This window comes from Lithobates pipiens, unplaced genomic scaffold, assembly GCF_037356315.1.
Source record: "Lithobates pipiens isolate NorthernLeopardFrog02 unplaced genomic scaffold, aLitPip1_a1.2 Scaffold_13, whole genome shotgun sequence".
Lineage (NCBI taxonomy): Eukaryota > Metazoa > Chordata > Amphibia > Anura > Ranidae > Lithobates > Lithobates pipiens.
Genome location: NW_027507718.1, coordinates 69,331,528 through 69,347,400, shown reverse-complemented (window position 1 = coordinate 69,347,400; position 15,873 = coordinate 69,331,528). Strand labels below are relative to the sequence as shown.

General features: G+C 41.2%; 1 protein-coding gene across 2 annotated transcripts in view; it reads left to right on the top strand.

Annotated features, from left to right (window-relative positions):
• Positions 1 to 13,112, top strand: part of RAD23B (RAD23 nucleotide excision repair protein B) — a 91,377-nt gene extending 78,265 nt beyond the window's left edge. For both annotated transcript variants that reach the window (XM_077475172.1, XM_077475173.1), the window contains exons 9-10: positions 1,637 to 1,843; positions 11,737 to 13,112. In XM_077475172.1, the coding sequence (XP_077331298.1) occupies positions 1,637 to 1,843; positions 11,737 to 11,850 (321 nt within the window). In that variant the 3' untranslated portion in view covers positions 11,851 to 13,112. The remainder of the gene's footprint in view (positions 1 to 1,636; positions 1,844 to 11,736) is intronic.
• Positions 13,113 to 15,873: the final 2,761 nt, after the last annotated feature.

Sequence of the window (15,873 nt, the reverse complement as noted above, 5' to 3'; positions counted from 1 at the left end):
TTCTTTCTTTCTTTCTTTCTTTCTTTCTTTCTTTCTTTCTTTCTTTCTTTCTTTCTTTCTTTCTTTCTTTCTTTCTTTCTTTCTTTCTTTCTTTCTGTCCCCCACTGGCTCTCTGCTCCTCCAGGACTCACTGAAGTGCTGAGCTGTGCAGCTGAAAGCAGTTCACAGAATGAACTCCACTCCTGTGAGCCATAGACATAAAATGTTGGCTATGCTTCTCCTTTTAATTGTTGGTAAATAGGGATTTGGCAATCGGCAATTATTTTGTTGTGTTTTGACAACTGCGGTTTAAAGAGGAAGTAAACCCTCTTTCATTCCCTGCAAAGCATAATGGACTACTATGCATCGCATACTAGTCCATTATGTGTCACTTACCTGACACAGGAGCCAGCGATGTTACCGCTGTCCCCTGTAGTCCGGCGCATCCATGTTGTCGGTGGGGCCTCGCAGCTCCGCCGCTGTCATTCGGCGAAGCCGCGATGACGTCCCTCCCGCGCATGCGCACGGGAGTCGACACGCGCGGCAGCTCCATTCTTGGAAATGCCGCGCTCAGTGTGCCTGCGCGCCGCTGTCTACGGCACATGCGCCGTAGACAGCGGTGCCTGTCTTCGGGCAAATATCTCCTAAACCGTATAGGTTTAGGAGATATTTCTTGGACCTACAGGTAAGCCTTAATCTAGGCTTACCTGTAGGTCAAAGTGTGTTGTAAGGGTTTTACAACCACTTTAACTCTGGTCCTAATATAGATCTTTGTGGTCACGGTTTTATCCTATATAGAGCCCCGATGGTGGCATTTCAAAATTGCAGTAGCTGTTTCTATCTGACCTATTTACCAACAATTTAAAATTACATTTGGTCTGGCTCTCTTCTGTATTTCTAAAGGCCCGTACACACGGTCGGACTTTTTGACAACAAACATGCAAATTAGCTGTTTTGGAGCAACATCCGACTGTGTGTACGCTCCATCGGACAAACTTTTTCTGTTTTCATCGGACTTTTGTTGGCTCTGCGAACGGACAAACTTTTTGACAACAGAAGTCTGATGGAGCAAAGTCCGACCGTGTGTATGCAAAAGCATCGGACTTTTGTACAAGGTACAAACACGCATGCTCAGAACCATTGCAAACGATCAGACTACAATACAGAAGTTGACCAAAGGTGGCGCTGGAGTCATTGAACGTCCTCTTTTGAAGTGGCGTCCGTACGTTGTGACGTCACCACGTTCGTGTTTGTTGTCAAAAAGTCCGACCGTGTGTATGCAATACAAACTTGTGGACAACACACTTTGTACAAAAGTCCACGGAAAAGTTTGTACAAGTCCGACCGTGTGTATGGGGCTTAAGAAGTAAATACCCGACTTAAGTTTTAACTTTTTCATAAATGACTACTTGGTGTTGGGTTTGAAGTAATTTGTCCTGTCACGGTTTCAGCTGATGGCTTTCTATTTTAGTGTTTTTTTTTTTTGTTTTGTTTTTTTTGTTTTTTTTTTACTTCGTAGTAACTGTACAAATGCTATATTAACTGGTGCTTTCTTACCTGCTTGTCTTTATCTTTATATTGTATAATTTTTAAAATGCATTGGTCTGTTTTTAATACCTTTTTTTTATTTTGTTTTTCTTTCTTACATTTATTACAGCAAATTAGTCAACACCAGGAGCAGTTCATCCAGATGTTAAATGATCCAATCCCAGAATCAGGAAGTCAGGGAGGAGGAGGAGGAGGAGGAGGAGGAGGAGTAGGAGTAGGGGTAGGAGGAGGAGGAAGGGGCGTGGCAGCTGAAGCTGGAAGTGGTCATATGAACTATATTCAAGTGACACCTCAGGAAAAGGAAGCTATTGAAAGGGTATGTACTTGTTAACATGCACACGCTGGGGAGAATTTATCAAAACTGGGGCAGCTGTGCATGGCAAACGATTAGCTTCTATCTGTAGCTTATTTAATTAAGCTTTGAAAATGAAAGATCTATCTCTACATTTTGACAGTTAAATGAAATTCAAGCCATTTCTTAAAGCATAACTCACTGGTACACCCCCCACACAAAACACTAAACGGTTATTACATTTGTGAAATTCCTTACTGTTTAACCACTTCAGCCCCAGAAGAATTTACCCCCTTCCTGATCAGGCCCTTTTTTGCTATACGGCACTGCGTCGCTTTAACTGACAGTCGTGCGATGTTGTACCCAAACAAAATTCGTTTCCCCCCGCAAATAGAGCTTTAGTTTGGTGGTATATGATCACCTCTGTTTTTTTTTTTTCCTACATAAATTTAGGCCAAAATGTATTCTACTATTCTTTGGTAAAATACCCTAAATCTGTGTATAGTTAGTCTGTGTGACAATTGGCATCTATATGTTATAAATGGTATATAGTTGAATATTGATCAAACCTTATGCACTGGCAGCCTATCATTTCTTGAGGCCCTAAAATGAAAGAACAGTATGAATACTGTTAGTTCCCCCCCCCCCCACAATTGTTTGAAAAATGCAATACATTACTTTTTGATACAAAGTTGAGATATTTCTTTTTTTTTTTTTTTGAAACAACAAGTTTATTGGTGGACCAGATCAACAGGTCATACAGCAAATAATACAATAAAAGCAATACAGCAGTCAAATCACAGACACAGATATTATACAGTGTACCGATATACATTATAGCTTCTTTGGTCGAGCTGCAGGCAAAGCCGCCCCATCATCCCACCCCCCGCAACCTCCAGGCATCCGCCGCTATGGCCCGGGGATCAGAACCTCCCGGGAGGCCGCACCCCCAGTTAATGCAGGCCAGTTCTATATCACTAGTATCACCACACCACCCTCCCATCCCCGCCACCCACCGGTCAGCTCCCCCAGTGGACTGGGACTACAGGTAATAAATGGTTTTCGTTCCTCGACCCCCAGTAGGTCACTCAATGTACGTCTTTAAACAGACTCCACACAGGTGTCCGGGCTGGCAAGCCACCCGTCCCATATCCTAGTAAATTTGTTGGGACAGCCCCTATTTACGTATATGACCCTCTTCAGGGGCAGCGACAGATTCACCTCGGTTATCCATGCTCTAATGGCGAGGGGTGTTGTGCGTAGCCACAGCCTAGCAATCAGTTTTCTAGCACTAAACAGGGTCTCGTGTAGAAAAGTGGTATGACAGCGAGTGTTCCGTGTGTCAGGCAGAAGACCTAGTAGACAAACTTTGGGGTCAACCTGTAGAGGAGAGCCCATGTGGTCGTGTAAAAATTGGATGACGCGCAGCCAATAGGCCTGAATGTCTGGACAAGCCCATTAAAGTGATAAAATGTACACGGGTGATCCCCACAGCGTGGGCATCCCGGGTCCTGTGTCGTGCGGAACTTGCTCATTCTTAGTGGGGTGAGGTATGCCTTGTGTATAATGTAGAGCTGGGTCAGCCGGTCCGACAACCTAGGGGAAACCAGTCCAACATTGGTGAGAATGTCCTCCCATTCTTCGGTGTCCAAAGTTGAGATATTTCTAATGCACATCATGGGCATACCTAGCATTACACCCCAATACTCATTCTGCTACTCTTCCCGAGTATGGCAATACAACGTTTAAAACTGTCACTGTCTGGACTTGATTATGTACCGGACATTGTATCTTGTATATCACATAAATCAAACAATTGTGTCAAAGGCATTGTACTGTAATGGTCTCCTCTATACGCGTGGTCAGGGAATGTAGTGTAGCGTCACCTTTAGCTGCCCCAATTCCTATAAGCCAAGCAAGCCTAGCATACTGGTACATGACTGCCCTCAAATGCCTTGTTCACTCGCCTGGTGTCTCGCAGGAAAGTAGTCGGTGGCCTGTGCAGATCGGTCAGTTCAGACCTCAGGCAGAGATATGGCCAACCAACAGGCAAAGGATTGGGGCAGGCAGAAACGTGGTTAAGAAACACCCCAGATTTAGTACAGGCAGAGGCAACTTTGCATTGGTGTGGAGGTGATCAGGGATGCTGATGGGGGGGGGGGGGGGGGTTATGGAAAATGACTGGTGTCTGTGTTTAGGGACATTGTGATTGGTAGTGGCGGTGATGAGGGACCCTGCAACGAGAAGTGGTGGTGATTGGGCATCTTGCGACTGGTAGTGGTGGTGATTAGGGATATTGACTGGCAGCACTGGCCTGGTGAAATTGTGGTGGTGATCAGAGATAATGGCTAGCGCCACTGTCATACAGCGATTGTCGGAGCTGCCAGCTATTGTACATGATCACGGCCACAGTGGTAGTGTCACCGTAGTGACAGTAAGTGACTTGTTCTGGTGATGGTAATGTACAAAAAAAGCTGTAGAAAATGCACTATACGTGTGCGTCCTTCACAAACTAGAAAGCATCTGCCTGACTATTTTATGTACATTGGCCAATAAATGGTTAAGCACTTCAGTACTGGGCACCCCTCTTCTTGCCCAGGCCGGTTTTCAGTGCTGTTGTATGACTGCGCAATTGTCAAATTGCAACACTGTACCCATATGAAACTTTTTTGTCACAAATGGTTTTAATATGTTGATATTTAATCACTGCTTGGGTTAATTTTTGCTAAATAAGCGATAAAATACCAAAAAATTTGAAGGAAAAATAAAAAAAATCTTCATAAATTTAGGCCAAACTGTATTCTGCTACGTTTCTTTGGTGGAAATAACCCAAATGCTTGTATATTATTTAGTCTGTAGGAAATTTGGAGTCCTCGAACTAGTGTGTGTGTGTGTGTGTACACCCCTCACATTTTTGTAAATATTTTATTATATCTTTTCATGTGACAACACTGAAGAAATGACACTTTGCTACAATATAAAGTAGTTTACTGCTTGTATAACAGTGTAAATGTGCTGTCCCCTCAAAATAACTCAACACGCAGCCATTAATGTCTAAACCACTGACAACAAAAGTGAGTACATCCCTAAGTGAAAATGTCCAAATTGGGCCCAATTAGCCATTTTCCCTCCTCTGTGTCATGTGACTCGTTAGTGTTAAAAGGTCTCAGGTGTGAATGGTGTGCAGGTGTGTTAAATTTGATATCGCGCTCTCTCTCTTACTGGTCACTGGAAGTTCAACATGGCACCTCATGGCAAAGAACTCTGAGGATCTGAGAAAAAAAATATTTTTTGCTCTACATAAAGATGGCCTAGGCTATAAGATGATTGCCAAGACCCTGAAACTGAGCTGAAGCACAATGACCAAGACCACACAGCAGTTTAACAGGACAGGTTCCACTCAGAACAGGCCCTGCCATGGTCCACCAAAGAAGAGTGTGCATGCTTAGTGTCATATCCAGAGGTTGTCTTTGGGAAATAGATGAGTGCTGCCAGCATTGCTGCAGAGGTTGAAAGGGGGGGGGGGGGGGGGGGGGGGTCAGCCTATCAGTGCTCAGACCATACGTCACACACTGCATCAAGCTCTGCATAGCTGTTGTCCCAGAAGGAAGCCTCTTCTAAAAATTATGCACAAGAAGGCCCGCAAACAGTTTGCTGACAAGCAGTCTAAGGAACCATGTCCTGTGGCCTTACGAGACCAAGATAAACTTATTTGGTTTAGATGGTGTCAAGCGTGTGATGGCAACCAGGTGAGGAGTTACGAAGACAAGTGTGTCTTGCATACATTCAAGCATGGTGGTGGGAGTGTCATGATCTGGTGCTGCTGGCATTGGGGAGCTTCAGTTCATTGAGGGAAACACGAATGCCAACATGTATATACTGAAGCAGAGCATGATCTCCTCCCTTCGAAGTCTGGGCCGCAGGGAAGTATTCCAGTATAATGACCCCAAACACACCTCCAAGATGACCACTGCTTTGCTAAAGAAGCCGATGGTAAAGGTGATGGACTGGCCAAGCATGTCTCCATCCGTGGGGCATGCTCAAACGGAAGGTGGGAGTGTGCAAGGTCTCCAACATCCACCATCTCCGTGATGTCCTCAAGTGGAAGAGGACTCCAGTGGCAGCCTGTGAAGCTCTGGTGAACTCCATGCCCAAGAGGGTTAAGGCAGTGCTGGAAAATAATGGTGGTCACACAAAATATCGACACTTTGGGCCCAATTTGGACATTTTTACTTTAGGGGTGTACTCGCTTTTGTTGCCAGTGGTTTAGACATTGGCTGTGTATTTAGTTATTTTGAGGAGACCGTAAATTTACACTGTTATACAAGCTGTACACTCACTACTTCGTCAGTGTTTTCACATGAAAAGATAGAATAAAATATTTACAAAAATGTAAGGAGTGTACTCTTGTGAGATACTGTGTGTGTGTGTGTGTGTGTGTGTGTGTGTGTGTGTGTGTGTATGTGTGTGTATATGTATATGTATGTATGTATGTATGTGTATATATATATATATATATATATATATATATATAATATACACATACACATACACATACACACACACACACACACACACACACACACACACACACACACACACACACACACATATATACATACACACACACATATATACATACACACACATATATATATATACACACACATATATATATATATATATACATACATACATACATACATACATACATACATACATACATACATACACATATATATATATGTATATGTGTGTATATATATATATGTATATGTATATGTATATATATATATATATATATATATAAATTTTTTTTATATATTCTCTATTGCCTATATCTTTATTTTCTCTATATAAACTATTATGAATCCTGATGATCTATCTCAATTCTTGACGCCCGAAAACGCCAGGACAGTACAAATATCCCCCAAATGACCCCTTTTTATATAGTGCAGCAACGTCCTATAACTGGTGTTGCAGCGATCAGGGACACTGACTGGTGACAGAGTGTAAAAATAAAAAAATATTCTGTTGCATTTTATTTTTTTCTGTGACAAGAGCAATGCGATGTTACCATAGTAACTTGGTACTACTATGGGGTGCAACGGATCAAAAAACTCACAGATCGGATCGTTCCTCGGATCAGAGTCACGGACGGATCATTTTTCGGATCAGCAAATAATTTAATTTGCAAAAACCTGTGAAAATTCCACCACCATTTAGTCCCCACTGTAATATCCACAATCTCCCCCACTGTAATATTGGCAGAGTATGGCTGGGTATCGCAGGGTGTTGCTAGAGCATTGGCGGGATATCGCGGGGTACTGCAGAGTATGCAGGGATGGCTGCTTCCATCTCAGGATCTCTTCCCCCTCCACTGTACAGGTTAGTACAGAAAGGGGGGAGAGAGGAACCGGCGTCATGACATAACGCCGGTTTGTTTACAAGTGATCGCTCCGTCGGAGCGATCAGTGTTAACAGCCTGGGTGTAGAAAGATGGCCGCCGCTTCGGAGCGCGGCTTGTGCCGATCCGAGCGGGTTGGTCCGTTCGGATCATGGATCGGTGACGATCCGTTGCACCCCTAGGTACTACTGTGGGGAAGTCGTCAGGCTGTGGGTTTTTTTTTTGTTTTGTTTTTTACACATTATGATCCCACCACACTGCAGTTCAAAATACATGTGATGTCTGTGCCATGCGATTTCAGCCATAGAGATAGGTCTGAATGTGATGCAAATTCAACCATACTAACTCACACAGGACCCTTTTTTTGGTCCACACCAGAATCAAGTCACGGGTTTTCATACCTATGCAATCTGATTCATGTCCAAACTGATAGTTCGCTTTGAGTTATGCAAACTGATTTGGGGGTGTCATTAACTTTCTATTGACACTCCCAGTAGTTCGCATAGTACAGTGTGAACTGCCTTGCAAGTCAGGTGTGATGTGGTAACCCACAGTTAAATCACAGGATTCCCACATCGCAAAAGTGTGAACTGAGGAATGGTACCTGCATGATGCACTAGACACATGGGGACAGATGGCAATGTTGACTATCAGCCCTATATGTTGCCCTTTGGACGGGCAGGGTGCTATGCAGGTCCTGGGCAGTTAAGTTGCTGAATGTCTAGATAGGATTACAATAATATTCCATAAGCTCCTGAAGAGGCGTCTGTTGAATATGCGCAACATGTAGAGCTGAGCTATACTATGACACACCACCTTTTTCATTCTGTTTACCAATATTGGAGAGTGGTCAATTTGGTCCTCCGATTTTCGATAAATGTCTATTTGTATTTAGGTGGTGCGTTGTTTATGCTTGAAGGCAATTTTTGTGAATACTTTATGAAATTCTATGCAATTGTCTTATTTCTAATTTTGTAATCTTTAATATATACCTGTGTTTATGCCTACAAAGTCCATCATCCACAAACGTATTTTCTAATAATCTTTATTGGGACGTGGCATTATATACCAAACTTCCATATCCATAGTACCACTCTGTGGCGATACGAACTTTATTCATCAGTTACATGTATAGATAATTTCATGAGTGCAGAGGGATGAATAGGGGGAGGAAAATGTTCCCATGAATTCCAAAGGCTCTAGAAATGAAAGTACAGCGCTGAAAATCGCATAGATGATGAATGGTGATGGTATAGGGTCAGGCTATGAATGGGGTAAGCAAATGTGCATCAGTAGTCAGCATATATGGTGTGCTAATTAAGCACTAATGTAGGTGTATCAAACGGGAAGCAAAAGACAAATCATGGGTGGAACGTGATATGGTGAAACCGGATGGCTTTCACAGTAATGCAGACACAGATGGTTTGCTATCCACGCAGCCTGGTCCCAAGTAGCTGAATCAGATTCAACTGGCAATAGTCCTGGGATGCGACATACCTGGTCCGCTGCACTCCTATAGGTGGTGATTGGCGCTGGAAATTGTGCATATTAACCCGACAGGGGGCTGTCTACTTCCAGTTTCCAGCTACCTATGGACAGTTTGCGGGAATGGAAAGGAGGCTACAGAATGGTGAAGAGCCAGGGCTAGCTAGCGGTAGTGGGCATGCACGCCGACAAGTTTCACCCACTTGCAGCATGGGTTTATTCACAATCCTGGTGGCAGGATTGTGAAGAAACAATGAGGTCAGGTCCGTATGGCGTATGGACCTGGCAGCGAAAGAGTTCAAGGATGTACTATATGTGGTTTGGGCTCACCCTGACAAGGTGTTCGTTTCATTAGCGATTTGCTTGGAAATAACCCATTGAAAGTGAGTTAACTAAAAAAAAAAGGGTGTGTACCTACAGTAGAAACTGCAGTTTCCTTTTAAAAAAAAATAATAATAATAATTTAAAGTGCCCCTGTTCCCCGTGCTCACATGCAATTGTGACCGTGCACATAGGCCTGCATGCATATGTAAATGGCGATCACACCACATATGTGAAAGATAGCTACAAATGTCAGAGCAAGGGAAATAACTTTGTCTCCAGACCTCCTCTGTAACTCTAAACTGTACAACTATATACAAACTCCAACAACCTGACATCGTACATTTCCCGATCGTGTGTAAAGCCCCATACACGTTATCAGATTTAATGCTGATTTTTGTAAAATTCTTAATTAGTTTTAAAATTAAAAATATACAAATCTTTATTTTATCCACTAAAACATCTTGAGTAAAAACATATGTTTCCAATGTATATTTGTATATTTAATATCCTCAATTATCTACGAAAAGGATGTGGACCATGGAGATTTGATTGAAACCGGAAAAAAACGAGGTTGCCGCTTCTTCAGGGCCTCCTATTTTATACATGAGGGTGAATAAGCTCTGAAAACAAAATATATGCTCAGTTTACAGTACATTCAGGATGAATTTAATTACATGATAACAAAACATACATAACCTTGTATAATGGCTAATTCCCAGAGTGGCGAGAGAGGAGCCTCCACCTTCTTGAGGTATCAGCCATAACTGTTCATGATGCTACTTGGTCTTTACTGTTCTCTTGTAGTAAGCGGCACAATGCTTGAATTAACCACTTACGGACCACCCACTGCAGTTTTTTTACGGCGGCTGTTTGAAGGAGGATATTGTTATGGCAGCAGCTAGCTGCCATAGCTCTGGTATCCCCTTCTCCAGCAGGTGGTCCCTGTGGCGGATTCGCCACAAGCTCCCTTTTATTGGTGGCGGGAGAGGGCTTCCGCTGCGATACGGTGCCTTCCGCCACTTACCAGAGCTGTCGGAGGTGACCGCGTCCTCCTGCTGGCTCAGTATGGAGATGACTGAGGGGAAGATGGCCCCCACCCATCTCCATACAATTGCTGGTCGGAAACTACATCAAAATGTCACTTCCGCCCATTGCTCTTAAAGAGCTGATCTTTTTTTAAATTACAATTTATTATTTTTTATTGCATTTTAATCTAAATGAGATCTGAGGACTTTTTTACCTCAGATATATTTAAGAGGACCTGCCATGTTTTTTCTATTACAAGGGATGTTTACATTCCTTGTAATAGGAATAAAAGTGACAATTTTTTCTTTAACCGTGTAAAAATAAAAAAATGTAGAATAATATATATATTTTTTTTAAACATGCCCCGTCCCGCTGAACTCGCACGCAGACGTGAGTAGCTCCCGCATATGAAAATTGTGTTCAAAGCACATGTGAGGTATTACTGTTCTAGCCCTAGACCTCCTTTGTAAGGCAAAACATGCAACCTGTACAATTTTTTTTAAGTCGCTTATGGAGATTTTTAAGGGTAAATGTTTGTCACCATTCCATGAGCAAGCGCATTTTTGAAGTATGACATGTTGGGTATCAATTTACGCAGCGTAACATTCTTTCACAATATAAAAAAAGGCTAATTTTACTGCTGTTTTTTTTTTTTTAAAGTGCCGTTGTGCAGTCACGTGTTCTCCCTCTGCTAGCTTGCATATGTCAGGAGAATGTCAGACCCTCAGAGGGGACGCAAGTGATTTTATGAATCTGGCTTTACCTCTACGCCAGCTGTACATTGGCACTGTGGATGTGGATCATATGTTCAACCATACACTCCTCAATCTCCACACCAGATCTCGTTGTGACGCTTAAGCCAGCTATTAGTATTGGGCGGTGTGTGTATGTATATGTATATGTGTGTGTGTGTGTGTGTGTGTATATATATATATATATATATATATATATATATATATATATATATATATATATATATATATATATATAATTATATATTTCGTGCAGTACGTCCAAAAATAATTGCTCTTGGATCAGAAACTGTAGGCAACAGATCAGGAAAAGACAGTATGTGTGTGTGTGTGTGTGTGTGTGTATGTATGTATGTGTATATATATATGTATATATATATGTATGTATGTGTATATATATATATATATATATATATATGTGTGTGTGTGTGTATATATATGTATATGTATGTATGTATATATATATATATATGTATGTATATATATATATATATATATATATATATATAAATTACACTTTTGCTAGTGTCCAATTACCCGAGGGTGGCATCACCCTTATAGTAAAGGATATGAAGGTACCCTGTGTGAATGGAATTTTACAGGTAAAACAACAAAACTTTTTTTGTTTACATCGGGTAATTATGAAATATTACATGCGTGTAATTTCTGGTGCCTTTAAAGAGTAGCCTTTTGTTTATGACTGTGTAAAGGTCTCGCACAGCTTAGTTGCTCTTTAAACTGTAACCTCTCTCTCCTATATGGAAATCAAGAAATAACTAAACGCAAGATCAAAAACTGCAATGCAGTGTGTGTGTATTTATTTTTGTCTTGTAGAATGTGGTTTGTGTTATTACATTTGCTATATCCTTTACTACAATGTATAACTTGCTAACAATGCTTTTGTACTTTTTTTTTTTTTGCAGCTAAAAGCACTAGGATTTCCTGAGGGACTGGTGATACAGGCATATTTTGCATGTGAGAAGAATGAAAACCTGGCTGCCAATTTTCTCCTACAGCAGAACTTTGATGAGGATTGAAAAAAAAGACTTTTTTTTTTTATCTCACTTCACACCAGTGCATTACACTAACTTTGCTCACTGGATTTATTGGGATGATTTGGGCTCATATCCACAATATTTGGTGTACAATAGTCAAGGGTGGGGTGGGTTAGGGAAATATTGGAAAAAAGCTAGGATATAATGCATACATCTGCTATAATTGAGCAGTTGCAATCAGTGTGTGTTATGGGACAGATTATTAAAGACAAAAATTTGAAAATCTAGCTTCTGCAAGCATTTTCCCCTCTGAATACCATCTGCTAATTTACATATATTTTATTTTTTCACTAGTATATTTAGATCCAGAAATTTAGTGTAATGCCCTGCCTCTTGTTTTATTTCTGACATATACCTTGGTATTGAAAAAAACAAAACTGGTGCTATTGGCGGTATTTGTAATTCACAGTAGCACCAGCTTGTGACCTTGTAAGACTTTAGGGCTTTAAGGAAGACTTATGAAATGTAAATGCCAAACTATAGATAGCTGATCATTTGCCTGAAATTAGTGCACAGAACACCTTTTGTGGCAAATGCTGTGAAAATGGGTTCAGAAGCACTTTCTTCCAATAAATCTTTATTGATATTTAAGTAAATCCCTGATCATTGGGTGTGAAGTAGCCACTTTCTGTTCTGGCTGACAAAACAGTATGTTTTTGTTTTTTTGTTTTTTTTCCTTACCGTTAATTGAAATGGATAGCTTTCTAATTGCTCATTCTCTTCAATTTTTACATTGCAGTAAAGGTTTTAAAACAACTGTTGCATGTTTTTTAGTTTTGATGGAGCTCACTTGCTGTGTTTAAGAAGTAACATATTTTTTTTTCAGTGATTACTTAATTTCCTTGTCAGATGACATTGTGCAACAACTTCTTACTGTCAGCCCATTTACCCCTATACTTCTCCTGAATGAACACCTATACCAACCAGACCCAGATCAGTACAAGCTGCTTACACATTAAGAAGAAGCTGGCAGAAGGGTTTTTGCACTGTTTTACTTTTCATCCCCTTGTAGCAAAATATTCAATAAGAGTTACTCTGCTGTAAAGCTGGCATGACAGAGCTTGAGAGGTCAACACATCCTCTGTTATTTTTAAAGAGGGCATGGCATATAATTGAACTGTTAGGATTATTTGTGTATGTACCACTTATATACTTTGGATGAATGGACAGATGGACAATCGGCAAAAAGGAAAAAAAAAAACCATAAAAATATGCACAACATTAAAAGTTCTCCTTGTACAGTGTGTGGTTAAAATTATTTGCTGTTCGATCTGATTGCTGTGTGCTTTTGTATGATAGAATGGACTGATGTCTGTCAAAATACGAGCTTGCTGTTGACAACTAGGCAAATTTAAAGCGGAGTTTTGTTTGCAAAAAAATAAAAAATTCTGCAACTGCTGAGTTTTGAAAATGACTGTCCAGGCCACCTCAGCTCAGCTCTGGGTGGAGGCACCGACATCTTAAGTAAGGGAATCGGAAAGTGAAGACTTGCGTGGGGAGGGGGGGGGGCAGGTGAAGACAGCCTGGTCTGCAGAAGTTCAATTTCTGGGTGGAACTCCACTTTAAGTTTTAAAGGTGACTGCAGGGGTGCGTGTGTGTTGGGTGTTTTTTTTTTTTTTAAGTTTACAAATCTTCACAGGCTTTATATATAACCTGCTAACCAGGACATAACACCTTTTTGACAGAGGAAAGAGCTGCTGAACCACTTGAGTCTTACAGCAGGTGGCGTGTGTTATCTGTGGGGCTCTGTCCCTCTGCAATGTGCTAAACTGTGGTGTTTGCTTTATTGTGTTGCATTAAGAGAGCCATTCGTTTGAATGGGCTCTTTAACACGCCATATAGTACAAAAGCATGCATGCCCCCTCCCTTCTTTATTTTTTATTTTTTTATATATAGCTTGTGTTTATAAAAGCTGAACAACAAGCAAACTGCTAAATACACTGTTGAAGTATATACCGTTGTGCTTATAAGTTTACCCTGGCAGAATTCGATTTCTTGGCCATTTGTCAGAGGATATGAATGGTAAAACAAAACAATTTTCACTCATGGTTAGTGATTGGCTGAAGCCATTTATTATCGATTAACTGTGTTTTACCCTTTTTAAATCATACTGGCAACAAACTACCCAAATTGCCCTGATCAAAAGTTTACATAACCCAGTTCTTAATACTGTGTGATGCCTCCTTTAACATCAATGACAGCTTGAAGTCTTTTGTGGATGAGGCTCTTTATCTTCTCAGATGGTAAAGCTGCCCATTCCTCTTTGCAAAAAGTCTCCAGTTCCTGTAAATTCTTGGGCTGTCTTGCATGAACTGCATGTTTCAGATATCCCAAGAGTGGCTCAATGATAGAGGGCAGGAGACTGAGATGGCCACTCCAGAACCTTCACTTTATTCTGCTGTAGCCATCGACAGGTCGACTTGGCCTTGTGTTTTGGATCATTGTCATGTTGGAATGTCCAAGAACGTCCCATGCGCAGCTTCCTGGCTGGTGAATGCAAATCTTCCTCCAGTATTTTTTGATAACATACTGCATTCATCTTGCCATCAATTTTGACCAATGTTCCTGTGCCTTTGTAGCTCACACATCCCCAAAACATCAGTGATCCATCGTGTTTCACAGTAGGAATGGTGTACCTTTCATCATAGGCCTTGTTGACTCCTCTCCAAATGTAATGTTTATGGTTGTGGCCAAAAAGTTAAATTTAGGTCTCATCACTCTGTGGCAGAAGGTTTGAGGCTGGTCTCTGTGCTGTTTGGCGTATTGAAAGCGGGATACTTTGTCATTTTTGTAGTAATGGCTTTCTTCTGGCGACTCGACCATGCAGCCCATCTTTCTTAAAGTGCCTTCTTATTGTGCATCTTGAAACAGCCACACCACGTTTCCAGAGAGTCTTGTATTTTACATGAAGTTATTTGTGTGTTTTTCTTTGCATCCCAAACAATTTTCCTGCTAGTTGTGGCTGAAATTAAGTTGATCTATGTGACAGTGGTTTGGTTTTAACAGAACCCCCTCATTTCCCACTTCTTGATTGGAGTTTGAACACTGCTGATTGACATTCTAAATTCCTTGAATCTTTTTATATCCCATTCCTGTTTTTATACAGTTCAACTTCCTTTTCCAGCAGATCTTTTGACAATTTTTTGCTTTTCCCTATTACTCAGAATTCAGAAACGTCAGTGCAGCACTGGATGAAAGATGCAAGGGTCTGTCAGGAGTCCAGAACCTCATTGACCTTTTATACACACACTAATTACAAGAAAACAGATCACAGATGAGGATGGTTACCTTTTTTAATAGCCATTCAAACCCCTTTGTGTCAACTTGTGTGCATGTTATCAGGCCAAAATCACCAGGTTATGTAAACTTTTGATCAGGGTCGTTTGGGTAGTTTGTTATGATTTAAAGAGTAAACACAGTTGATAATAAATGGTTTCAGCCAAACACTAAGGGCCGGTTCACACAGGGGGCGACTCGAGGCGACACGACTTGCCGTGCCGCGACCTGACAAGTCGCCCCCGTTCTGTACTACGGAACCGTTCTAAGAGGAGCAACTCGAGTCGCTCCGACTTAGAAAAAAGGTTCCTGTACTACTTTTGGGCGACCTCGGGCGACTTGCATTGACTTCTATACAGAAGTCATTTGCAAGTCGCCGCTGAGGTCGCGGCACGACAAGTCGTGTCGCCCCCCTGTGTGAACCGGCCCTAACTATGAGTGAAAAATGTTTTTGTGTTTATTCATATTCTCTGAAAAACGGCCAAGAAATCATAAATTCTGCTAGGGTATGGAAACTTATAAACACAACTATAAATGCATTTTTACCTGCCAAAAAATTTAATTCTGTACATCGGGATGGTCTAAAGAATTGAGCATCTCTTCTCCAGACTGCACAGTTCTATGAGTGATAACACTGTTAATGAAACAGGAAATCGAGGGCGAATATCCAGGGTTGTTAAAGATGATGGAAATCCACAACAGCCCAAACACTTTATAACAAAGGACATC